The sequence below is a fragment of the Coturnix japonica genome, chromosome 1 (assembly GCF_054131305.1).
Source record: "Coturnix japonica strain WE chromosome 1, WE-NBRP24, whole genome shotgun sequence".
NCBI lineage: Eukaryota > Metazoa > Chordata > Aves > Galliformes > Phasianidae > Coturnix > Coturnix japonica.
The window spans coordinates 24,262,515-24,287,191 of NC_140663.1; the positions used below are offsets into that span (position 1 = coordinate 24,262,515).

Genomic DNA, 24,677 nt, shown 5'->3' on the forward strand with positions numbered 1-24,677 from the left:
ATACATATGGTAGCTTACAATTCTGTGCTCTTTTTGCATAAGATGTAAATGTAATACAAATGTATTTAAGCGATAGCAAACCTCCTAGTATGAAAAGGCTTCTGGCCTAACTCTGCAGTTATTTGAAACTCCTAGTTCACAGTTGGTGGGAGAGAGGTATTTAGTTCAGGTGACCTTTGTTTCACCTGTGATTTGCCAGTTTCCAGATTCAAATCAGGATCTGTACAGGATATTGAGCAACTGATTGAATTCCACTTCAAGAATGGCTCCATTTTATGTATCCATGCTCTCCACCAATGCAGAAAGGAATAATTACTTGTTGAGCATTGCAAAAAGAGTTTTTGTATCAAAAATACCACAAAGAAACTGTTGGTAAAAAAAACCACAAAAAACAAACAATCAAAACCAAAAACCAAAAAACAACAAACAAAATTTGTTACTACTTGCTTTATTACTTTGTGATTTTTGTTGTTGTTGTTTTCCCTTAGGCATTCTTTATCAAAGAATATGTTTTGAACCATCCAGAAGATGGAGAGAAGATTACACGCTTGAGGGAGCTGATGCTTGAGCAGGTAAAGTGGGGAAAAATCCTGGCTCGGTCACCCGCCAGGTCACCAAAATAAAGTACAAAGTTTCAGAGGTTACAGAATCACAGAACTGTAGGGGTTGGAAGGGACCTCCAGAGATCATGGAGTCCAACCCCCCTGCCAAAGTAAGCTTGCTACATCAGGTTGCACAGGTTACCAACTGCTTTGTGGTCTTCAGTATTTTCTGAATTAGCTTGCAGATAGACAGCAGCTTTCCAGGTCCTGTGATTCTGTGATTCTGTGATTCATGTTAATATATTCTCCCTAATTCTTTCTGTCCCTCTTAAGCACTTCAAACTATTATAAATTAAGAGCTGAACAAGAGGCACAATTTTACAGTGCTGCTCATGTGCAAGTATATGCTACAGAATAAACAGTATTCTCAGCAAATGGTTTGACTTAAACAAGCATTTGTACATTGCATTTTACCACTAGGACAGAACAAACATCATTTTTACCGTTGTGTTTAGTATATGAGGATATACACGCACACAGTGGAAGATATCTAATAACAATAATAACAATTGCCTGTCTGGTTAGGCACTAAAATAAACACCAGGTGATATAATCACAGAATTGAGTTTTTATGCATTAAATAATTATTCTGTTATTTCTTCATTTTCCTATCTCTTGTAGCCCTGATATCATGAATATTCTTGTATAATTTGCTACCTAAATGTTTAGATTAAAAATAAATGAACCGTGTATGAGTTGATAGAATTCACAGGTTCTAGAATTGGATTATGTTATAAAACACTTGCTCTGCTTTTTAATTATTATTTATTTTAATCTTTGTTTGTGTTTGTTTCAGCAAAGCAAGGTGATTATAAAATTATCTCCAGATATTGATTTGCTTATGCAATAAGCCAAATGATTAAACGTAGTCTCTTTTAAAGAGAAGATGAATAAACCAAATATATGCAAGTTAGAAACTGAAGGAAAAGATCTAGGACTTTTCACTGGGAGAGATGAAAGGAGAATGTTTCCATCTTCCATAGCCCTCAGAAAATGTCAGGGTGCAGAGACCTAACCATTGGAATTCAGTCTAAGTATGCAGAATACTGGCAGACTATCCAAGAGGGTAATTGTGCATAAGAAGGCTGGAAATGCTGAAACAAATTATTTTGACCAATTTACCATACAATTTCAACTCTTTTAATTGACTTCTACCTATCTGTACTCTATGCAGAATGTTGAAATTTCGAACTTTCTTGCCAGATTGGGTTAAAAATTTCAGAGTTTTGGAATTTGGCAAGATGGAAATTCCTTGTTTTTTTTTCTGTCAGTGTTGTGATATCTTTTGGTCAGTTCAGCTGAAGGCACAAATATTCTGAGTACGAACAAGAGCAGGCTCACTACTCTCATTTTAATTTAGGTAATATATATTAATGTTACATTGTGGTGTTTTTCAAGTGATGGGTTAATATCACTAACTCTTTTAATTTGTAATTCAGAGGTTAGCAATTCATATAATAGTAGAACAACCCAATTTCCTGCTGTGGGCAGGGTTGCCCAGGTAAAATGAGAAGAAGCCTAAATCCTCTTGTGTGTCACTGATTTTGGTCTTAGACTTTTAGATCTGCTTTGATTACAAGTCTCTCAGGGGTGCAAACAAATTATATGAATATGCATTCTAGTGTTTATTTTTGTTGTTGTTGTTTGTTTGGATTCATAAAATATTTTTGGGGTTGTTCAAAAGATAGAAGTGCACAGAAAAGATATCTAAAATGTATTTTTTTTCTTCTTTTTCCTTCTGACTCTCCTACAGGCCCAAATTCTGGAGTTTGGCTTAGCTGTGCATGAGAAGTTTGTGCCCCAGGACATGAGACCTTTACACAAAAAGCTGGTGGATCAGTTCTTTGTGATGAAGTCTAGTTTGGGAATACAGGTATACGAACAGGTGCACAGATGAACCAGAAGACAATCTAGCTGCAGTAACGGTGGTTAATTTTCCTAAGCAACAAACAGTGACATCTTTTGGTTGTTTGTCTGCATTGCATCTTACAGAATTTCAGTAAGAGCGTAGGGAAAGTTAACAAACTTTCCATGCAGTGAAGTGAAAAATCTTAGAATCCTTAGAATTGGAAGGAGCCATTAAAGGTCATTTAGTCCAACTTCCCTGTACTGAAAAGGGGGGCCTACAGCTAGATAATCATATTTTACTACAGGGAAAATATCTTCAGCAAGAAATTAAAATACATATATATATATTTTTCCTAATGATGAGGCTAATCTAAAATCATAGAATGGTTTGTATTGGAAGGGACCTTCAAAACTACCCAGTTCCAAACCCCCTGACTGAAGAATGTCTTCCTAACATCTAACTTAAATCTCCCTTGTCCTGTTACTATTAGACCATGTAAAAAGTTGGCCTTCTTTGTGCTTTTAAGCTCCCTCTAAGTACTGGAAGGCCATAATGAGGTCTCCCTGGAGTCTTCTTTCCTCTAGGCTGAACAAGCCCAGTTCCCTCAGCCTTTCTTCTGGAGAGGTGCTCCAGCCCTCTGATCATCTTTGTGGCCTCTGCCTTTCTTGTGCTGAAGGCCCCAGACCTGAATGCATTATTCCAGCTGGGACTTCATGAGGGCAGAGCAGAAGGGGACAGTAACCTCGTTTGCTCTGCTGGCCACTGTTAGCCCTTTGAGCTGCAGGAGCACACTGCTGGCTCGTGTACAGCTTTTCACCCACCAGGCTCCTCAAGTCCTTCTTAGCAAGATAAAATGCAGATATATCTTCTCAATTAAACATTCATTTCAATTAATCTTGTTTTACCAACTTGCAGGAATATTCTGCCTGTGTACAAGCTAGCCCTATCCATTTTCCAAATGGAAGTCCTCGTGTGTGTCGAAACTCAGTACCCATTTCTATGAGTCCAGATGGTGCTCGGGTAATACCACGACGCAGGCAAGTTAAATTACTGGAAATTGATAGATTTTGTTACTGGTGGAAGATGATCTTTAGAATATTTCTATTGTGTGTGTGCTTTCTCTAAGTTCAGTCTGAAGTATCTTCAGGTACGAATATCTGCTTCTGTCTCTCTTTTCCCTTTTCTTCCTCTTTAGAAAAGTTAGAATAAATTGTGGAGATTAATGGCATGCATTGTTTTTCACATGAAAGATTATAAATGGCAACTAGAGTAAAACATTTTGTGTTTCATTATTTTTAAAATAGTCCTTTGAGTTACCCAGCTGTCAACCGATATTCATCCTCATCACTGTCATCCCAAGCTTCTGCTGAAGTCAGCAATATCACTGGGCAGTCAGAAAGCTCTGATGAAGTTTTTAACATGCAGGTACAAATTACTGTCATTATTCAAACTACTTTTCTTTTTCTTGCGAAGCTATTTACTAAGTTAATACTTCTTTTAGTTCATTCAGAAATCTAAAAGTTACTGCTGATACATTTTAAAAGCAAATATCGAAATGGGCTGTTAGCCTCCCTGATATACAAAGACCAATTTTTATGTAACAGTTTCTTCCAAACTTTGAGTAAGAATTTTTGACAAATTCAGTGTACTATGCAAAATTATCTGAGTTTACCTAGACTATTCAGTAATCACAGTGATGTAATTATGTTAATATATCAATTGCATTTCTATTTGATACTGTACTAAATCTTTTTGTGTAGTTACATTAATGTTCTTTACACTGTTTTGCTGAAAAAATCACTAACAAATGATGAGTTCTTTCTTTTACAATAAGAAAAAAGTTTGGGTGAAATATATTAAAAGTGTTTCTTTCCAAACTACTAAGTATGATGTGGTAACTGAGCAATCTTTACCATACACAGCCTAGTCCGTCTACCTCAAGCTTGAGCTCTACTCATTCTGCTTCACCTAATGTGACCAGTTCTGCTCCATCCAGTGCAAGAGGTCAGTGCTTCCGGGGTAAAATTAATTAAATGGTTCTTGATCTGTTTCATGGCTAAATCCTTAAATAAGTTTTTGCATGATATCACCAGACATCAAATTTAGCCCTTTTTCTTCTTTTTTTTTTAAGAATGAGCATTATCAGCAGCTGGGGGTTTTTTTTGTCATAAATAGTTGTATAGAATTGAGATGACTGAATTTCAGTGTGTGAATCACCTGACACGTTTATGTTCTAGCCTCTCCTCTGTTATCTGACAAACATAAGCATTCCCGAGAAAACTCTTGCCTGTCCCCCAGAGAGCGACCCTGCAGTGCCATCTACCCTACTTCTTTGGAAGCCTCACAGGTAGGAAGATAACATCTTAACCCTAGTTAAGAAGATGATAAAGGCATTTGTTGAACTTTGAGCAGTTTCACTGTCTGCTCAGTGCTGATAATTTTCAGCTTTTTAATTTCTATAAAGCGAAAACTTCTTAACACACACACACACACCCAAAAGAGATGTGAAGAGAATATACTATATTTGGTTACATTTCTGCTTCCTTTCTAAGGTTGAGATCTAGTTTCGATATTTACTCATTAGAGAAAGACCTGCATATCCTGTTTGTCTGAAACAGCAGTGTTTGCTCAGTCTAGGGAAGAAGAAAAGCTAGAAACTTCCCTCTGTTTGTTCTGAAATAGATAATCCTAGCCACCGTGAGATCGTAACCCACTCCATGTGGCAATTCCTGTTTTCAGTGGAGTTTTGGAAAAGAATGATGTTTTGTTACTCCAGAAGAAATAATGAGTTGAGTTCTTATCTTAAAATTACTTGTGCATAGGTCTGTATAAAATTTTAATCTTTTGAGTTATCTGAAGTGCAAGATGGGCTTGGTAAGCCAGGCAGTTTTGAATCCTGATTTCATCTTTTCTTCTGAATGGACCTGCTTTCCTAAACTGTTTTCCTTTTATATAGATGCTGTTTCAATCCACAGTATCACACTATGCACGTCTTGCTGAAGCTGAGAAAGAAGAAAACATACGTATCCTGTGAAAGGCCCTCTTTTCAGCAGTAGCTCTCATTCCCACCAGAAGTTTTGAGTCTGATAGAATTTTAGAATAGGATTTCTAGTTTCTCTGTAGTTATTGTATTCTTGTCTCTTTCTTCTTCAGTTATTGAATTGGCTCTTGATTTAACTTTTTCCTCTTTTCTGTTGAAGTCCTTTTGCTGTTTTCTGAGGGCTTAAGAATTATTATTAAAGCTGAGCCAGACTGAACAACAGGTGTCAGTAATTGCTTGCTGGTATATCAACTGGGCACTTTGTCACTAGTTGTGGAGCCAAACCAACATACAGGAAAGATCAGGAAGTGTTCTTTAAATAACACAGTTTTTACAGCTTGACACAAAGAAAAAATATCCCATTTTTGCTCCCAGACTGCAAACTCTTGCTTTGCCAAGTGGAATGCGGCTTCTGTTCCCCACTCTACCCGAGATTCAATAAGGGAGGCTGAGGAGCATGTATGCCCAGCCTCCACGCTCTCAGAGACTCGCCTGGCAGCAAAATCTCCCAATTTGTCTCTACCCTCAGTGTCCCAAGAGAGGGTAAGTAAAAAATTATCTTGCTTGTACAATGAAGCATGTTTCAAAGATGAGAAGGTCTGGCAGTTTTACCCTTATAACCATGAATGAGGATGCATCTTTCTGGGAAAAAGTGTGATTTCCTTCTTTGATGCTCTGTTTTCTGAGCAATAAAAATGAACTGTGATGAGAAGGCAAGTTCTGATTCTCTGCCTCATGGGGAAGATGGAAAAAAGAAATCCTCAGGACAATTGTAAAGAAATATGTCTTTAGAAATACCTGGAACTCTTATTCAAATTTAGATGATCAAGTTTTAAGTCACGCGCTCTGTTTTTATTCTAACACAAGTTAACTTTCACAATCTTGGTTAGAGCTTCACACTACAGTCATGAGAAAAAGATCACCTACTTATGAATGTCTTTGGCTTATTGAATGCAAGGTTCACAGCAGATTTAAACCTGGAAGAATGAGATGCACAGGCAAATTCACATTTTTCAAGTCCAAATCCAGCTCTCTCTTAAGGAAGTTTGATGGATTGCATAGAACTATACCACAGCAGTACTTCATCTGATCCCTTCATTGAAATTGCTGCTCAAGGTCACCTATGTACGGCTGTGTTTGTTCATCATCTGTTTGTGACTGCTTTTTGATCTCTGGCTGAGCAGTTCTATGGTGTGTTTCTAGCTCCTCAAATGCACCGAGGGTGAATGTCTCTTGTTGTTGACTGGTTCTTTAGTTTTTGTGCTTTACTTCTTCTTAGTGAGCTTTTTGGCTTTCATGTTTTTGATTCTTTTGAGTTTCATTAAATATCCTGTGATTGTTCTTGTTCTTCTGTACGGTTTTCTATTCCATTGTTTCAATATGTCCTCATTTCTCTGTAAATCATGAAGCTTTTTGCCTCTTTTAGCTTCTCCAGTTTCAGTTGCTATTTCAGCTTCTGCTCTTGACCTTCACAACATAAGAGATTTCAGCAACCTCACTACACTTGCCCACCAAGTTCTAATATACCACAGACTCTCTATGCAGGGAACATTTGATCCAGATCAGGCAGGAATAAATGATGACATTTTCTATCAGTAAATGTGTAGATACGCCACTTCACTTTAATGATAGCTCTAGGAAAACAGATAATGCCTGATCCAGTATGATTAGTACAGCACAGACAGCAAACCCAGTCTACTCAAAATCTACTGACTCATTCTCTTCTGAGATGTTTTAAATCAGATAGGATTGGCTAAGTATCTGTCCCTCATTCTGTAACATGGAGCTGCAATGTGTTAGATCCATGATGATTGCTCTGCAGCAGGGTTTGCCATTGTGTGGAACCATAGCATAATGTCTCGATGACTTGGCACAGAGCCTCTGTGAACACTGGGAGGAGATAAGAGAATAGAGATCGACAGATCTGGATTTCACATACTGCCTCATTTTCTCTTTCAAATAATAATAATAATAATGTAATGTTTACTCTGTTCTTGTTTCCTTTGGAATATACATCTGTATTACTTGTGGGATTGACTGTATGTTGTTTGTTCCTGTTGTCAAGATAAAACAGTGACCCACTGATTGTTTGAATGTTGCCAAAATTAATTACTGGAATTATAAACTTACTTCATAAATCTACTGTGATTGTGTTTTAAATTAATCCAAGAAGAATGTAAAATAGACTGATCAGGTCTTTTCCTGAAGAGAAGCAAGAGTGATACTGGTAGAAAAAGGTTAGGGTTGGAAATAACACATAACACTTTTCAAAGATAACAGCAAATCAGTTCCTCCATGTGTTTAGTATTTAGTCAGGTTAACTCAGTCAGATACCTGACTGAGGAATGAACCTAATTTTATCATTCAGGGAAAGAAAACTGTCAGAATTCAGTATGTTATAATCCTCCCACTGATTTCAGTGTGTACAGTTTTCAGACACGAATACACCTTTTTTGTGTACATGTTCTTATTCAAGTATTTATGTTCTTAGGTGATGTTTATCACACTACCTCCAAGTAGTCCCTTTGCGGTAGAGATAATAGAAAAATATATTTGTTCTTTCAAAGGTTATTCACATACGACTGCAGTTACGAATAAACCATTCTGTTCTTGATTTGCAGAGAATGTTGTTTAATCATATTGGAGATGGTGCTTTGCCACGAAGTGATTCTAATCTGCCTGGCCCTGACAAAGGTGAGTGGAAATTTTGCACTGTACTAACCTTGTTAATCAATGAAAATATAATGCATGTTGTCTTCAGCACATAACATTATCTCTTTCAAAATATTACATGAGCCGCTCTGAAAGTAGTGCCTCTATTTAATTTCGTGGAAACTACAACACATACAAAAAGCACAGTAACACTGTTTGATAGAGCAGATTATCAGCTACAAAATGCTGTTTTTCAATGCAGTCACCACCCTTAGCCAATTCATGTGGGTGAGCTGACAGAGACACTCTTCATTCTGTGGTGTAACAGCTGTGCATAGCTGTCTGGAACGTGGCTCGTCTTTCATGTTGCTGTCACCACAGCTGCAACACACCACCCACTGCCTCACTGTGCAGACACCCACTATTAGGTCTCCATAACTTATCAGCATCAGTGAATGTCAGCAATGTCATGTCCTGCCTATAGGATATGACATGCAGAGATCCATATGCAATAGTCAATTTTAATGAGAATCTATTTACTACAGTTATCCCCGAGTTTTGGCACATGATTATCACAGAATTACTGGCACTCTAACAGTTAAATCTGTCCTACTTGCACAGCTAAATGATATGACTTGAGAAGATGGCACACAGAAAATCTGTCTTAATCTGTGGAGCTAAACTATACAACCTTAAGAAACCAAATTCAGTCTCACAATTACTGAACAACTTTATGACTTAATGACTTTACAAGAGCTATGACTTCTAAGAAAGCAAAATAAATCTTGCAGTTATTTAACAACATTATGAGATAAAAAGAACAGAAAGAGAAAATGGAGGAAGATGGACAAACAGCAAAGGAGACAGAGGGATGGACAGAGAAAAGAGATCACTCACAAGAGAAACTGAGAGAAACAGAACAAGAGGCAGAGAGACAGACATAAAAAAGATCACTGGTCTATGTTGAGGAGTTCCAGTGTCAGTCTACTAGTGCCAGAGAAGAGATAGGGAGATGAACGCACATGTCAAGAGGTCATAGTCTTGAGCCATAAACAGAAATGACGAAGAAGATGTGGGACCCCTCTCAGTCATCCTTTTATGTCTGCTAGGTTTGCGAGTGCACCATCCCAAGGTGACAGACAAGTGAATTCTCAATAACAAGTCTGTCAGAAATAAGTTTGTAGGAAAAAAATGATTGAAGGAAAGGCAGTAGTTGTGAGCAAGGTAAGACTATCCTGTTTACATGGGATCTTGTACCTCACAAATAATGTCCTCCAACTGGTTGTCACGATTATGGCCTTGCATTGCAAGTGTTTGAGATACACCAAAATACCTCAGAAAGGCAGAAAGTGCTTTTTTTTTTGGTCCTTTAGAAATGGTGCCATTTTTTCTGCATGGAGGAATTCATTGGCACCCCTTTTGCTTCATACACACTTCCATGGCAGACACCACTCTGTCAGACTGTTCCTCTGCTGCCATCTGTCTCACGGCAAGTAAATGTAACGGGATGTTGGTGAGAAGGTTCAGCCATACCAACAATATTGGCCTCTGATGTCATGTGCCAATATAATAACATCAGAGGCACTTCTTTCAGAGCAGCTCTCACAAATAAAACATGCTAATATTCTTAAGTTTCAAAACACTGCCAAAAAAGGGGAAAAGACTAAGTGTTGTGCTCTGAAGGGTTCAAAGTTTCACAGAAAGGGGTGGTGTAGTAGAACGTTGTAGCAGGCTGATAAGGCAGAGAAGGACAGATTTCTCTAACTGCGATGTTAGAGAGAAGTGTGGGCAACTGAAGCCTTGAGAAGATGAACTTCTGGAGGTTGGGGCAAAAGAAAGCTAAAGAAATGGGCAGTATTCTGTAGCTGTCTGCCTGCAAATCCCCTTGACAAACGTGTTGCTGTGATTTGGTTACACTTTGGCCCAGTGTGAGTAAATAAGAAACCTATGAAAGTTAATAAACAAAGTATTTTCTTTTATAATCTTTCACATGGGGAAATTCAGTATTGTTGGCAAAGATGTTTTCCAGGATTTTGTTATCCACCCTGCCCCCTATCCATTATATACTCCATAATTTCATTAAGTGCTACCCTTTGTTGCACCGTGATTTAAGGTTACAATAAAATAGATGTATTAAAAACATTTCAAAACTATAACAAGAACTGGCTAGGGATCAGATTTTGTACAATAAGAGCTGATTTGTATAAGTATTTGTACATCCTTTGGTGTAAAATTTTTCACAGAACAAAAACCATAACATAATATAGTATGAAAATGTCAAAGCTTTACTAATGGCCTATGCAGCCAAGTACACTGTAGAGTTGTTAAGATAAATACTATCTCCCAGAGACTTAAGCACTCCAAAAAAATAACTGCTTGTGTAACTTGAAAGGAAAAAAATGGCTTCTCAATAGATTCAGGAATTTGAAGTACCCAGGCCTAGTGCCAAGCCGTTTTTAGATGAAGGCAAAACCACACATCCAGGTGACAGCTTACAATAAAAAGCAAACAATGAATTGCACACTCTGACAATACAAAGGCAAAATGTTCCTCTAGAAAAAAGACTGATTATTCTGTGAGCTGTTCTTGGGGTCAATTAACGTGCAATTATACTGTAGCAATGTTGTTATAGCTATAAAACAAATGTTATTTGTACTGTACTTTTGTGTTAAGTCTTGTACAGATTAGCACGGTGCCATTCCAGTCCTGAAATACTTTAGTGTTGCTACAATAGCAATAACTGATAACATCATGTAGTGTTCCCGTGTCTAGTCCATTCTGTATATAAAATGAGTTAATGGAAACAGAATGTGAATAATCGGTCCTCCTCTGCCTAGAAACGTCTAAATAGGGGTCTGGTACAAAGATAAACTGGTAATATTAATGGGCTTCAAGCTTATGTCCCTCTGTAGCTGGATTTGCAGTGCAGCAGTGCATTATCTCAGCTGCTGTTGTTATCAATGCTCCAAACTGCTGTAAAGCCTCAGACTGACCTGAGGGCCAAATGCATAGGCTAGGCAAACCAGGAGACTGACAGGCATCATTTAGGAGCCATTTAAATCCTGATGTAAGAGTGAGAACTTTTTAGACATGCTGTTAGTTTTCATTCTTTAAATTTGTAGCCAAACAGAGAAAGGCAAGTCAGAGAGCCTGAATGTGACAGCTAGAAGTGGTGATGCCTGTGTCAGCTTTTGCATTCTCTTCCAGCTGTAAACGCCACTCCCAGCAGCTGGAGCCTGGACAGTGGGAAAGAAGCCAGAAACACACCAGACAGTGGGAAACTTATATCTCCTCCTGTACCACCGAGACCTGCACAGACGGGTGAGTTAATGAACATTTTGGTCTAAACTCCAATAAAAAAGTGATTTACTTGAGGGCTTAGATTCTTTCCACTGACTAACATTTAACTTTCTGGTCAGGCTAGTTTATTGTTTGATTACCGACAAGAAAGGATGTAGAACTGCATATATTTTCCTCTCATTAAGCTTATTTGTAGCATTCTGTTTTCAGTACTCTGCCTCTTCACTTAACAACTGAGGAATTGGAGACACTTTATTCTGATACTGGGGTGGATTATTAAATTTAATCTTTTGATCTTACAATAATTAGAGGTTAGCAATTGGAAATGAACGTTAATGAAAAAGAATCTTACTTGCCAGAAAATGCTCAGCAGCCATGGAAGTATGTGAGTTCCGTTACTATAACTAATTTGCCCTTCAAAAGACTAATTTCCCCGTAAAGAACAGACAGACTAAGTGGTATTTATAAATATAATTGTTCTCAAGGGAGTGGAAACTTTCAGAAGTTTCAGCCTTATGCCTCAAACTACATTCTGTATTGTGTTTTCTCTTATTTGACATTAAAATATGTCATATATTTCTTAGGAAAAAGAGGAGGGAAAAGGGGGAGCAGAAGATCCTCATTTTCTTTGAATCCTGTTATTGTTTGATAGGGTATAAACGCATTTACATGATATAAAATTGTCATGGAAGATGGTTGCAGAAATTTCTTACACTTGCTTTGTTGTATGGCAAGACAATCCTGAAAAAAAAGGAACAATTTTTTAAGGCTACTACTTGCAACTACTGAGCAAGTAGGCAGAGAGAAGTAGAGATATTTGTGAGTAGAATGATCTCTTACCTCTTTAGAAGATTTCTTAATGAAAACTGTGATACAAAGACTTCATTGGAATCTTTCTTGACTTTACAGCATCACCAGCAAGACACATAGCCTCTGTTTCCCCTTCTCCAGCGGGCAGATCACCAATGAAGGTACTGGCTTTTTGCAAGTCAATTTCCTTTGTGGGACAGATCATATGTTCTGTGGGGTATATCATATGTATTTAATATGTTATTTGAGATTATAATATATTCTTCTTCCATTATATCAGCATTTTTAATCATTATCTTATGCCTGTACAAAATTCATTCACAAGAGTAAATAGCCATAACAATCACAGCAGATCTGAAAATTTTAAAAACTGCAGGTAAGAAATCTAATCTTCACAGTGTCAATAGTAGACGTATGTGCATAATCAAGCTCTCTTGAGTAAGGGGAAAGAGTAGAGAGTGTACAAAATAAATGTAGGAAGTGTTATCTGATCTCCTTGGTCTAGAATGCCATCTCCAGCAGTGGCAGAAGGAAATGAAGAAGGAGAACCTGTTGTGCAGCCCATTTCTCTTACTCCTCCAGCATCCAAGCTGCTCTTTTTGGAGTCTCAGAGGGCAACCCTTGCCCCACTAATTTTAATACTCATTGCATCTGCAAGGGGGTTGTGTGAGAAGCTAGAAATAGTTTGAAGCCTGTCAGTAGGAAACATTAAACAGAGGCTGTGAATGAACATAGGTTCTTCTCTAACAGTTCTTCACCTGTAGCAAGAGGGGATCCTTCATTTCTGTTTTGACATATTTGAAGATACTGGTACCCATTTGTTCTGCAACAGCTTATTGGCTAGAAAACTTGACCAGGAAATCTTTGTCTCCAGCAGCATTGCATGGCATCAGTGCACAGCCTGAATACTCCAGGAAAACTTTGCTATTGACAGACAGCTTATTAGTCTCAGGGACAACTTCTGCTAACACATGCAAGTTGAGATAGTTGTACAGTTGGAAATACAGGGGTCAACAACATAGAAGGAGAGCAAATCAAAAAGAGCAAGACTGGTGCTTGAGGCACCGAGGTTAGAGGGCATTCCTGCTGAAGTGATCGATCCCTCAGGTACTTGGTGCACAGCAAATACTACAGATGTGCACATCTTCTGAGGAGGAGGGAAGTAACACTCCAAAAACACCTCCTTTCTCCTTGAAGTTCTTAATCATAATTCTGCAGTCATTTTCCTCTTTGTTGTCCTATGCACCTGTTAGTTTTCCACTTGTGGCTGCAAAGTGGCTCAGTTTCAAAAGAGAGTAATTGTGCTTGCTATCAAGTGCCCTGTAGTCTTGTTACCATGGAACACCTGCTGAAGTGAGCACTGATGCCAAGTTTCTGATCAAATCCTTACTATGAATCTCTTCAGTAGGATATTGCACAAAGGGTGACCAGCTCTGCCTGTGTTCTCGAATTGACTCATTATTGACAGTTCCTAGAGGTGTTTAAAACTTGTCCTAACCTTTCCCTCTAAAGCCGAGGTGGGATTTAAGCATTTTACAGCCAAACTCTGGATTGCTGCCTGAGAGGAGAAGAATGTTGGCCCAGGAAACTTCTGAGAGTTGCTGGATTTCACTCCAGGCCCTTTGGCGTCTGGACTGTTACTCACTATGATACACAGAGTCTGCAGTGTTGTCAGGAATTAAGTGCTCATTCCTGCTCAGTTGCTAAATTGAAGCAGGCAGGATTTACATGTATTTGTTTGCGTTCTGAATGTCAAAAGCCAAGCCCCTCATTTTTATCTGTAGTCACTTAATCCAAGCGTCTAGTGCTCTTGGAACTTGAACCAGTTACATCATTTACTTGAAAACTTTGACCCCGGATGTTTGTGGGAATAGGAGTGCAGCTGCAATTTTCTTAGACACAGAGGATTTGAAAATGAAGTGAGTGCTTAATATGCAGGATCTTCACAATGTGTGAAATATCTTCAGCATGCACTGAGGTTGTTGGAAAATTTGCTGTGCTTTTCCTTAGCTCATGTAGCTCAGTTTTTAGTCTGTGTTCCAACTGTAATATGCTGCTGTCTTAGTACAAAACCCACTGATGCAAATGAAGATCTTTCCATTGGCTTCAGTGCGCTGTGGATCCAGACCTAGTAACTGAGATTATCTCAGTGGAATGAAGTCAGTGCAGCCAGCTCTATACGTTTTTGCTCCCTTGCCATCCCCCCCTACCCTTGTTGCACAGCTCACAATTCCATCTAAAGCTGAGCAGCAGGGTGCCAAGCAATCTGATAAGAATTGGGGTCAGAAATTTGTTTTTGATATGATTTCTCCATCCATTTTTCAGCCTGTGCTTGAGACTGTTAAGTCTAGGTTGTCTGATTGCTCTAGTCACAATTAGGTAAGTTGCCAAACTTTCCCAACTTGTAAGGTGTAGTCCAACCTGTTAGCGCAGTAGCTGAACTTGCTCCACTAGAATAGGACTTCTCCGTTGGTGGCTTTACTGTCCCTGCCCTCTGCTTTTTGTCAGTGCTGGTGCTGAGCCCTCAGCTCCCTGGCCCTCACCTTCCCACAGAACCTCATGTCTTCACCCTCCTTTGGGCCCTTGTCCCCGGGGCTGTGATGGTGTTTCGTGTCATGCACAGTGGAACGGTGCGTCCAAAAATCACCTGGGAGATGGGGTTGGGCTGCAGCTAAACCCCACAATATAAATGTGTTTCTGTTGCATGACCATGCACTGAAGTTGTGTGAAAAGCTTTGGAAAATGAATGTTGAAGGAGAGACTGCAGCATCAGCATGGAAGGTGATGCAAGTCCTGTGTTTTGGCATTAGAGGGCAGGACATCACTAGGTACACGCCATGTGTGGGTATGGATTTCACTTAAAAGAACTGGGAAAGCTGAGAGCTCATTTTAAAGGCTTCCAGATTTTTCCAGATAGTAAGATAACAAATACAGTTTTGCTTCCACTTAAATGAATTACTAGCATGAACACTGTTTAGGGTATACTTGGACACTCCTGAAATGAGTTTTTATCGGTTTCCTACTGAATCTTAATTAAAACTGAGATGCAGCTCTACAGTTACCGAGCCTCAGACCCTGCGCAAGTGCCTCTGTGTGTTTCCAGTCTGAGCACCGGAGTGCCCTCCCCAGTTCAGTGCCACTAATTTCTTCTCACACCCTTTCTTTTGAGCAGGGCTCTGTGCAGTCATTCACGCCGTCTCCGGTGGAGTACCATTCCTCGGGGCTTATATCCAACTCCCCTGTGCTGTCGGGGAGCTACAGCAGTGGCATCTCTTCGCTCAGCCGATGCAGCACCTCAGAGACATCGGGCTTTGAAAGTCAAGGCAGCGAACCACCAGTTACGGTCCCGAGCTACAGCGTTCCAGAGGAGCCCGTGAGGAAGGAAAGCAAAACCCCGCCGCCTTACAGTGTGTACGAGCGGACTCTGAAGCGCCCCGTCCCTCTACCTCACAGCCTCTCCATCCCACCCGCCGACCCCCCTGCCCTGCCGCCCAAGCCGCAGCTGGGCCGGCCCAGCAACGCGGAGAACAGCAGCAGGAGGACTGAGCCAGCCCCGCGGCCCAGGCCATTGCCACGCAAGGTGTCCCAGCTATGAGGAGCCCTTTGGGATCTGATCGCAAGGAGTTCTTTACCATTTAAGGAATCATATTTTTTAAAAATGGTAAAATGCGTTTAGTTAGGCACTTTAATATTTTGCTCACCTTTCCCTTTCAGTAACTTTTAAATGCTTATTGATGTTACGTTGCACATTTTAAAATGAAATTACTAATTTAGGTTGCCAGATGTTATAGGAAGCATGAATGAGAGACTTTTTTTTAATGTCACGGTGGTGAATACTGATAAATGCTTTCCTTTGTACTTTATTTTTATTTAAATATGTAAAGCTAAACCCCTGCAATTCTCACGTGAGCCAGGTAGACGCTTCTGACAAAAAACGTACTGACTGGGTCTTTACTGCTTGAAATAGCAGCACGTGCTCTAACCAAGCACTCTGTAGGCTCGAGTGTTTCCACAAGTAGGCAGGAAGTCATTTCTCCCATGCAGTGGATGGGTTAGTTGTTTCAAACGTCCAAGGAAGAATGGATATGATGCAAGTTGTACTGCAGACAGCTGAGCGAGAACATGCTTGGGATTTTTTAAAGCAAACACTTGGTTGCTGTTATTTTTAAGATGGTGAGATGCCTGCATTTAATTCAGTGTAGAGCACCTTTCTGGTTCCATTAGTGTATTACCGTACCCAGTGCATCCTTTGCTTTTGGAGGTGCTACTGACCTTTATTATTCCAGTTAGTGTCTTTTTGTTTTGTTGGTTCTATTTTTTAAATAAATTGCTAGCGGAGGTCCTCTGCTGCTTTTGAGAGTTCACCCTAAAATATAATCAGCACATCACATGGGTACAAAAACCACATTCCTCTAATCTGATTGCTGGAGTCAGCACTGTGTCATGGCAGGGCGATACACTAAACAAACAAAGTATGAATATGAATTGCTAAATATCTATTAGAAAAATAATAATTCAAAAGCAAGTTCAGAGTTTGTTAACAGTTTTGTAAAAGCCTAGCAGAAATTCCAAACGGCTCTTTGGATGTGTGTGTAGCAGTGCGTCAGGTTGGGGTTCGCTTTTTAGGTAGAGGTCATCACCACCATCTGCTGTAGGAGGACAGTGTTTGGCCTGTGGGCGTACCTTAGTGACTGGCATCTGGAAAGCTAACGCCATGCCACGCCGTAGGGCAAAAAGCACCTTCTGTATGTATTTTTGGTATCCTCTTTCTTTTACTGACCATTTAACACGTGCTTGGGAACAGATGTATGAACTGCATTTTAAATCATGCTGTTAAAGATATTCTCCCTCTTTTGTTGGGAAGCTCATGTTGATTTTAGCTGTGTCTGATTTGTTGATAGCTTAACTGGAAGAAAGTGACCACTTTTTATATTCTCTAAAGCCTTCGGCAGTTATAAGCTGTTGATGGTGGTTATAGAGGTTTTCTATAATAAATGTTTGAGTATTTTTGTACATAATTGGTAAATTTTAATAAGGAGTGTACCATTCTGTGAAAAAGAAGCAAACGGTTGTGTATGCAGTAAGATTGTTATAATTATGCCAAATACTTTATGTATGGGAAAAAAGAATATTTGTAAATATGTGCTTTTAACAATAATTCTGCCATATTGACTTTACAATTTTGAATGTCAGAAAAATTAATATATGTTAAAATATTTATGTTTTAGTGAAAGTATTCATAACTTGAAAAGGAACATATGAATTTTAGCTTTGTATCTTGCTGATTTCAAAGCCTGAAATTCCTTGAACTAGCTCTCGCTTTCAACTATAACATTTTTGTGTCTGTAACCACATCATAAAAGGTGCAGAAGGCTCCGTATTTATGCTGGTAGAAAGAAGTAGTACTTGGGGTTTAAATAAGGTGTCACAAGTAGGATAACAAAGCTGCTTTTTTAAAAAAAGAAAAAACTATTTTATTTTTTCTTTCCCCATCAGGAGGTTAATGGAGTTTGTTAGGTAGCACTTGAGCACAGCATCAATCAGTGTTATTTGCTCCTGAAGCCATTTTTGTTTCTGGCAGTGAGCAGAGTTGTTGCATTTATCCTTGGTGCGCATTATGGAAGTCGGCTTGGCAGCACATTTCACGTTACATAGACACGTCGGTTGCTGCATAATGTTCATATTGGAATAAAGTGACTTGATTAATCTTTACAGTACACCTTGTTTTCTACAGAACGAGGGGTTGCAATTGTGTTTATCAAGGAGTTTAAGTTCTGACTCTGTCTTGCTAAATCTCCTTTCATTTCTGTTGAATATCTCCTCATAGACCGGGTTTTCTCCCTGTTTGGATCCTTAATAGCTTTGTGAGACAATGTGGAGAGTACTGATCTGCTCTTCTGAACAAGGAGGAATGTAACATTATCTCTGAGAGTTCACTGTAAATTAAACCTGCATGAGCACTCTGTTTTTATTACCATGACGTCGCGAATACTCGAGTGATAGCAGATGGTATAAAATTGACAGAGTACTCTGAAACTGAGCTGATGCATTTTCTGCTTAGTCAGTTTTGACAAATTGATTCTGTAGATCAGTTTTTCAATCTGATTTCTTATAAAAACGTAGTATGAGATTTTGTTATGTATGTTGCAATACCCAGAGCTTGAAAACCTAATGTAAATAAAGGTCTCGTTTGAATTTTATGCGTTACTCATAAATATAGTTTGATCACTTTCTAGATGACGGTGGGTAATTTAGAAGCTCATAAAAGCAGACCCAGGAAGACAAATGGCTGCTGCTTCTCAATAGCTTGAACGTTAGCCAGCCTATGTGTAATAGCGGAGATGATCATGCATTCTGAATACTGCATTTGAATTGTTGTTATCTCTGTGGTCCAAGAAGCAGCTTCAGCCACACCTGCCTGGCCTGTCAGTGGTGCGGTCCAGGCCCATCTTCCAATGGGTTAACACTAATTTGCTGAGTGTACTCAGTTACCAAGGTCTCAAGTCATAGCCTGTGTACTGAGGGAAGCTAAAGTTAGTGATAATCAGGGTGTTGGGGTGATGCAGATACAGCCCTGCTCATGTGGAACAGGCAGTAGTTATGTGCAAATCCCCTTTGTATGGAAATGGTGCCATGCTGTCCTGCCTGCTGGTCCACATACTCAGATTGTCAGCAGCCTGCAAAAAGCCCAGTGACTGGGCATACTCTTATATGCAGAAGTCAATGCTGGGGGTGTACATGGTGAAAAGCATCTTGTTTTGAGTGTAATTGAGTGTAACTGTGCTTGTACCTGTCACCCATAACAAAGCAGAGCCCCAACAGGCCCCTGCTGAAGGGCATGACCTTCTGCTGGGCCAGACTGCAAGAGCGCTCTGCCTGGAGCCCATCAGATCCTGACCTTCAACCACTCTGTTCCAAACTGTGTAAGAGAAAGCCCTTTCTGTATTTATTTAATGTCTTTGTCTTCTCCCTGTAGTGTTCATTCAGCTTTTGACATGTTTCATGTAGACTTATTTGGTGATAAGCTGCTTTGAATGACATTACTAAAAACTCCTGTGATAAAGCTGCAAAAATTTGCAGCCTTTAGTAATAAGGAAGCTTTAGAGCTGCTTACCTCACATGTGTTCCATGCAGCAGGATGCAGAGACTCTTCCTAAGTCATAAAATAAAGCTGCTGAAGAAGAACATTTTTAATTGAATTGTTGGGTAAGGAACTGGGTGTGCTTGTAACATGTGCTTGTGTTTTCACTCTCCCAGGAAGAATAATAGTGAGAGAAATGGACATTGAAGCATCCAATCTATTTCTTTCAGGTCTTGTGGCATGGTTTCATACCAACTTAACTGCTGGCTGAGCTGTAGGGAGCCATAGGGAAGCTAGAAGTCCTAAAAAAATGGTTTCTTATTTTACAAAGGCTTGGTTTGTTTTTCCCCCCATTATCCTATAGCTTTACCAGAGGAGAGATGCCAGAGCACAGAGAACACTGCGGTGAGTTATAAGGGAGAAGAACTTCTAAACCCAAAGCCCTGCTGTTTTTTAAAATAGCTCCCTGGTTTTTGTACACAGTTGTTTTCTTACCCTGTTGTGCACAGCTGATGAGTGTGAACAATGAGCATAACAAACAGTATTTTAGGGAGCAAATTGATGTACAAATTTCATCGGAAATAGCTCTCATAAGCTGCTGGGATTCCTGCTGTATATCTGAATGTTTACATCAGTCATTTACTATTGGTACTCCATCCACTACTGTATTTCAATTTGTTCCATTTGTTTTGCAATGACTTTGTGGAGGGATTCTCTGCATTGCATTCTTGCTTATTTGTGCAGGATTGCTGCTGCTGCTGTTTATCCCTGGCCTTGCTGACCTCCCTTGAAGTGTTTCCTCTTGCTTTCCAAAAGCAAAGCCAACATCAAGGAGCTGCTTCCACCTCTGCCGTGAGCAATGTTCCAGCACAGGCACCTGTCTGCTCCTGGGGGGATGCCCGTGCCCTCAGAACAGCACTGTGGCGGGGCAATGCCTGGGGAGCACCTCTGGGAGTCTGCAGTCACCAACTCGGTGAGAGCTGAAGGACAGGGACTAAACAACTTAATAAGCTGAGGAGGATGGTGTAGGTAATGTCCTGCAGGAACTAAGCCTTGCTCAGGAATAAAACTCAGTCCCAGGTGCCCTTCATCATGTGGGAATCCTTTGCTTCATTTCCCATTCCTATTCAATTCACAGAAAAAATATTCTAGGTAGATACATGACTACTGTTTTTAAAGAGAGTCACTGTGCATGAGATAAGGAAAAACATGCTCCTTTAGTTCAGAGAACAGGGAAATACTGAACGTATACCCTTCAAACCTTGGCTGACACGGGACCATTGTCTCCAGGCCAGCAGCGCTCAGTGGGTGTGTGCTGCCGAATGGTTTGTCCTTATCCACTGAATGTGGTCAGGCGGAGCCAAAGCAGGGAGTGCTGTAGGACCAGCTGTACACACCAAACTCAGTGCTGGGCCCATTCCTGCCATCTGGTGCAGGAAGTGGATTGCCTGCCTGTTGCTCTCTGAGCAGTTTGGCCACTGTGCTGATGCTGAGATGTTCAGCTGGCCTTTAAATATGGTGCTGCGGTGAGGATGTGATACAACACGCCCTAAGATGCACGCAAAGGCTCATATCAGTGTTGTTAGAAACTAGCTTATGAGGAGCTGGGTGACAGCAGCTGGTGTGGATTGAATTGTGCTCTCACCTGAAGAAAGTAAAAGCCTAACGCTGACCGCTGACTGCAATACACTTCACAGTGAACAAAACACATCAATAAACTCAGCTATTCCTTTTCAGATAGTGAATTAGGAGATGGAGCAACAAATATCACCATGCCGCGCTCTTCCCAAACCATTAAGGATAGCAAAGGAAGATTGTGCATGCTGGGCAGGGGCTTTTTGTGCTGCCAAAGAAAGCATTGGCGCATCGGCAGCCCCCCTCCAAGCCTTGCCTCAGAGCTGAGACGCATCCGTCAATAGCCCTAAAGCTACAGCACGGTGAGATTTTGTAGCTGTGAAACCTGAGCTGCATAGTGATAAGCAGACAGGGCCTGTAGGGGAGCAGGCAGGGAGAAAAGAAGTGTTTTTCAGGTCACAAAGATCTATTTTTCACTTCTGGAACGCTGCTGCTTACTGAGGAGTGTTGGGCTTTTACCATATACTTTAATGTTTTTTTTCTCCTCTGTGTGAAATAATGCTTGGGGGTTGTTTTCTCTGTGTAGCTTTGAATGATGTTGTTGTTCTGCTGTATCTGCAGAGGATGGGGTTTTTGTTGTTTTGGGTTTGCTTTTTTTTTGCCTTTTTTTCTACTCAATGCTTTGCGGAGAAAGGGAAGGACAGAATAAAGAAGAACAAAAATGTTGCTCCATGCTAAGTTGTCTTTCAGCTGTGGTGGCTGCATTCTCTGGCTGGCCCTTGATCCCAAGCCTTCGAGGGGGTAATAAGCAGCCCTAAATTGTGAATTTGTTCCTTGTTTGAGTATATATTACAAAGAGAAGAAAAGAGCTGATAGGGTTGCAGAGAGCAGACTGGTTATGAATGCCACCAAGCACCTCTGGCACGTGCTGTGACCACCTCTGGGGTAAGTCAGCTTCCCAGCTGGCATGGGGAGCACAGCTGTGGGTGCCTGCAGGAGCCCCCACCTGCCTGCACGCGCTCCCCACGTGCAAGGGCAAAACAATGGGTGAGCTCCATTCTGCTGGACAAAGTGTACTTGTGAGTGTGCTCCTGCCATGTAAGTGAATGATAGACTGCAGGGAGCTCCAGCACCGTAAAGAACACAGAAACAGCCAGTATGACAAATTCTAAGTCACTGTGCTCCTTTGGTATTATTGTTCCCGCGGAAATGGTCTTGAAAAAGCAAATAATAATGGTCTGGAAAAAAAGAAATAATAACCCTATACTGACTTAGCTTGAGAACTTGGGAAACTTGGGAGATTTTGTGAATTCTCTTATTGAGCCATTTCTTTCTCAGTGCTGTTTCTGCTGAAGGCATTATCAGCCCATCTTGCAGGCACAGCTCTTGGCACATTGCTGGCCAAGCGCGGGTGCAGCGGGGTGCCATGCCATCAGTCCCTGCTGCCCACGAGTGGGGTGTATCCCATGCTGAGCACCAGAACAGCAACGGGCCTGGTGTGCACTGGGAGCAACAGCAGCAGTGACGCAGATGGCAGGGTCAGCTGTCAACCACACTTACCTCACTGAACACTTCACACAGACAGCCAGGTAACAATAAAAAAGACATCTGGCAGACACTCCACCTGCTCGTAACTGATCATCGCTAATAAACCTGTTCCAGAACACGCTGCCAACATCTCAGCTATGACCACATAACTCAAGGTAATTAGCAAAAGGCAATTGCTGAAATGAGCTGCTTTCGTTGGCTGAGTGAAGGAACCAACACCATGGTTGCTGTTGACAGAATGAAAGCTGTTTTGTGCAGGTTTATTGAGCTGGCTAAGCAGCAGGCTGGTTTTCTGGCTTGTTTTTTCTCTGATGATTTGTGTATTGTGGAATATAGGGCCATAATGGCTTTATTTTTAGAAATGGCGATTACACATAATGAATAAATACCGCAGCTCGATCAACCTGAGCTTACTCTGGAAACCACAACTTCATGGCTGATTTTTACCTCGGCAATGGACAGGAGTTTACCTCCAAAATGAAAAATAGACTCGGTTTAAACCATATTGTGAATATATTATTGACAGATTTAAAACAATAAATGAGCCATGCATAGACTTGTCTGTGCTGTATGACCACCGCGCTTTGCCTCTCTCCCATCCTCACTGTGAGAGCTGCTGTAAAACTGGAGTGCTGTAAGGTGGATGAGTGCTCATGGTGCACCAGGACCAGTTTGGAGCTGACAAATTGCTGTGGCTCTCCTTGGGCCCCACAGTTGAGTAAGTGCCTATTAAATGATGCTTCCCTGCAGTGTGGACAGAACAGCTCAGTGCAAGCTAATGGACAAGCTCCCACCCCTAAGGATGCTTTCTGGTGGGAAATCTTGGCACAGAAGGGCTAGAAAATAGTGACCAAACACCAACAAATCAGAATAACTGAAAACAGACTCCACAGGGGGAGATGCATCCTGGTGATCGGGTCGTTCAGATTCACACTCTGCTGTATGAATGCTCAGCACCCACGGAAGAATGTTGCAGGTAATACTCAGGTCAAAGAGACTTGGGGTTCTTCAAAAGGGGGTTATATTTTGCACAGGCGTGCTGAGATGGGACTTGGAGGGCTCTTTATTTGTTGCCTTTTCTAACTGTGTTTGGAATAAACAGCAGAGGTTGGCGGTGGAGATGAAGGTGTTAGGAGGATGTGGAGAGCAATAGCTTCTTGTTATTTTAATCACCTCGTAACATTATTCAAGCAAAAACAGTTTCCCAGTGCTTGTATTCTCAGTTCTTGTGTTTGTTTGTCTCTTAAGACTAAGGAGTGTTTTATACGTAGTGTTTTATTCTTAAGGATTTTTTTATTGTAAGATTATGCATTATGCAAATATGAATAACTGCTCATTATTATTTTGCCTAATTGGAATTCTTTGTTCAATCTGAACAAAAAGTACTTAAACTTCAGGATTGGTTCGCTGAAATATTTTCATTCTAGGCAAACTGCAACCTGCATCATTTTCTTTACATTCCTTCCTCTGAGATCACTGCATCTAGTAGGAGTATGAATAATGTCTATAAGATCTGGAGCATGCTCAGGGTGAAGGTGGAAGCTCTTTAAACCATTTACAATCAAACAGTTCAGAGGCAATCATCTTGAATAGATTAGTCCTGAAATGCTCTCAATGTGGCAGAGAATTGGAGAAATAAAACTGCAATTACTGTGCAGTTGTGTTCTATTTCTGTAATGTGTTTTGAAATCGGGAAGCTACACATCAGAACCCTTTTTGATATACAACACACAATTAGGAGAAAAGCAAAATATAATCTGAACTCTATCTAAGCTGCCAGAAATAAATGATAGCAACACGACACATTACAATCTGCTGTTGTTTTTTTGTTTGTTCATTTTTGGTTTTGTCTCTGGTGTACCAAAATCTTCTGTATCTTCTAGATTGAATAATTACCAATGAAGGATAACAAGCATTACTGGAAAATACATCTTTCAATCCAGCTGAATGATTACTCTTGTTTTCAATACGCTACTCTGAAAAATACAGGATTTCAACGTCATTCAGATGCTGTTACACAGATTTTGGTGTACTTAACTCCCAATTTGCAAGAACCAAGTCAATACTGAACAATGTTTTCCCTCAACCCCATGTTCAGAGAACTGTTTACCTTCCCATGCTGGTTTCAAGCCAAAATATATAAAAAGAAATGAAAAAGCACACTCAAATCAAATTAAACCAATAACACCCAAATCCCCTATGATCTGATCTCTAAACAAA

The 24,677-nt window shown here is 40.3% G+C and overlaps 1 protein-coding gene across 7 annotated transcripts in view; it reads left to right on the plus strand.

Moving 5' to 3' along the window:
• The window catches only part of DOCK4 (dedicator of cytokinesis 4), a 232,705-nt gene extending 214,252 nt beyond the window's left edge, over nucleotides 1-18,453 (plus strand). For 3 of the 7 annotated variants that reach the window (XM_015854079.2, XM_015854097.2, XM_015854089.3), the window contains 11 exons: nucleotides 489-572; nucleotides 2,356-2,475; nucleotides 3,367-3,488; nucleotides 3,756-3,876; nucleotides 4,374-4,455; nucleotides 4,689-4,798; nucleotides 5,867-6,034; nucleotides 8,113-8,185; nucleotides 11,351-11,464; nucleotides 12,353-12,414; nucleotides 15,426-18,453. In XM_015854079.2, coding sequence (XP_015709565.2) covers nucleotides 489-572; nucleotides 2,356-2,475; nucleotides 3,367-3,488; nucleotides 3,756-3,876; nucleotides 4,374-4,455; nucleotides 4,689-4,798; nucleotides 5,867-6,034; nucleotides 8,113-8,185; nucleotides 11,351-11,464; nucleotides 12,353-12,414; nucleotides 15,426-15,848 — 1,479 coding nt within the window. In that variant the 3' untranslated portion in view covers nucleotides 15,849-18,453. Of the gene's footprint in view, nucleotides 1-488; nucleotides 573-2,355; nucleotides 2,476-3,366; nucleotides 3,489-3,755; nucleotides 3,877-4,373; nucleotides 4,456-4,688; nucleotides 4,799-5,407; nucleotides 5,791-5,866; nucleotides 6,035-8,112; nucleotides 8,186-11,350; nucleotides 11,465-12,352; nucleotides 12,415-15,425 lie in introns of those variants that run through there. The other 4 variants (XM_015854108.2, XM_015854118.3, XM_085513726.1 and 1 more) reach the window with 3 other exon arrangements.
• Nucleotides 18,454-24,677: the final 6,224 nt, after the last annotated feature.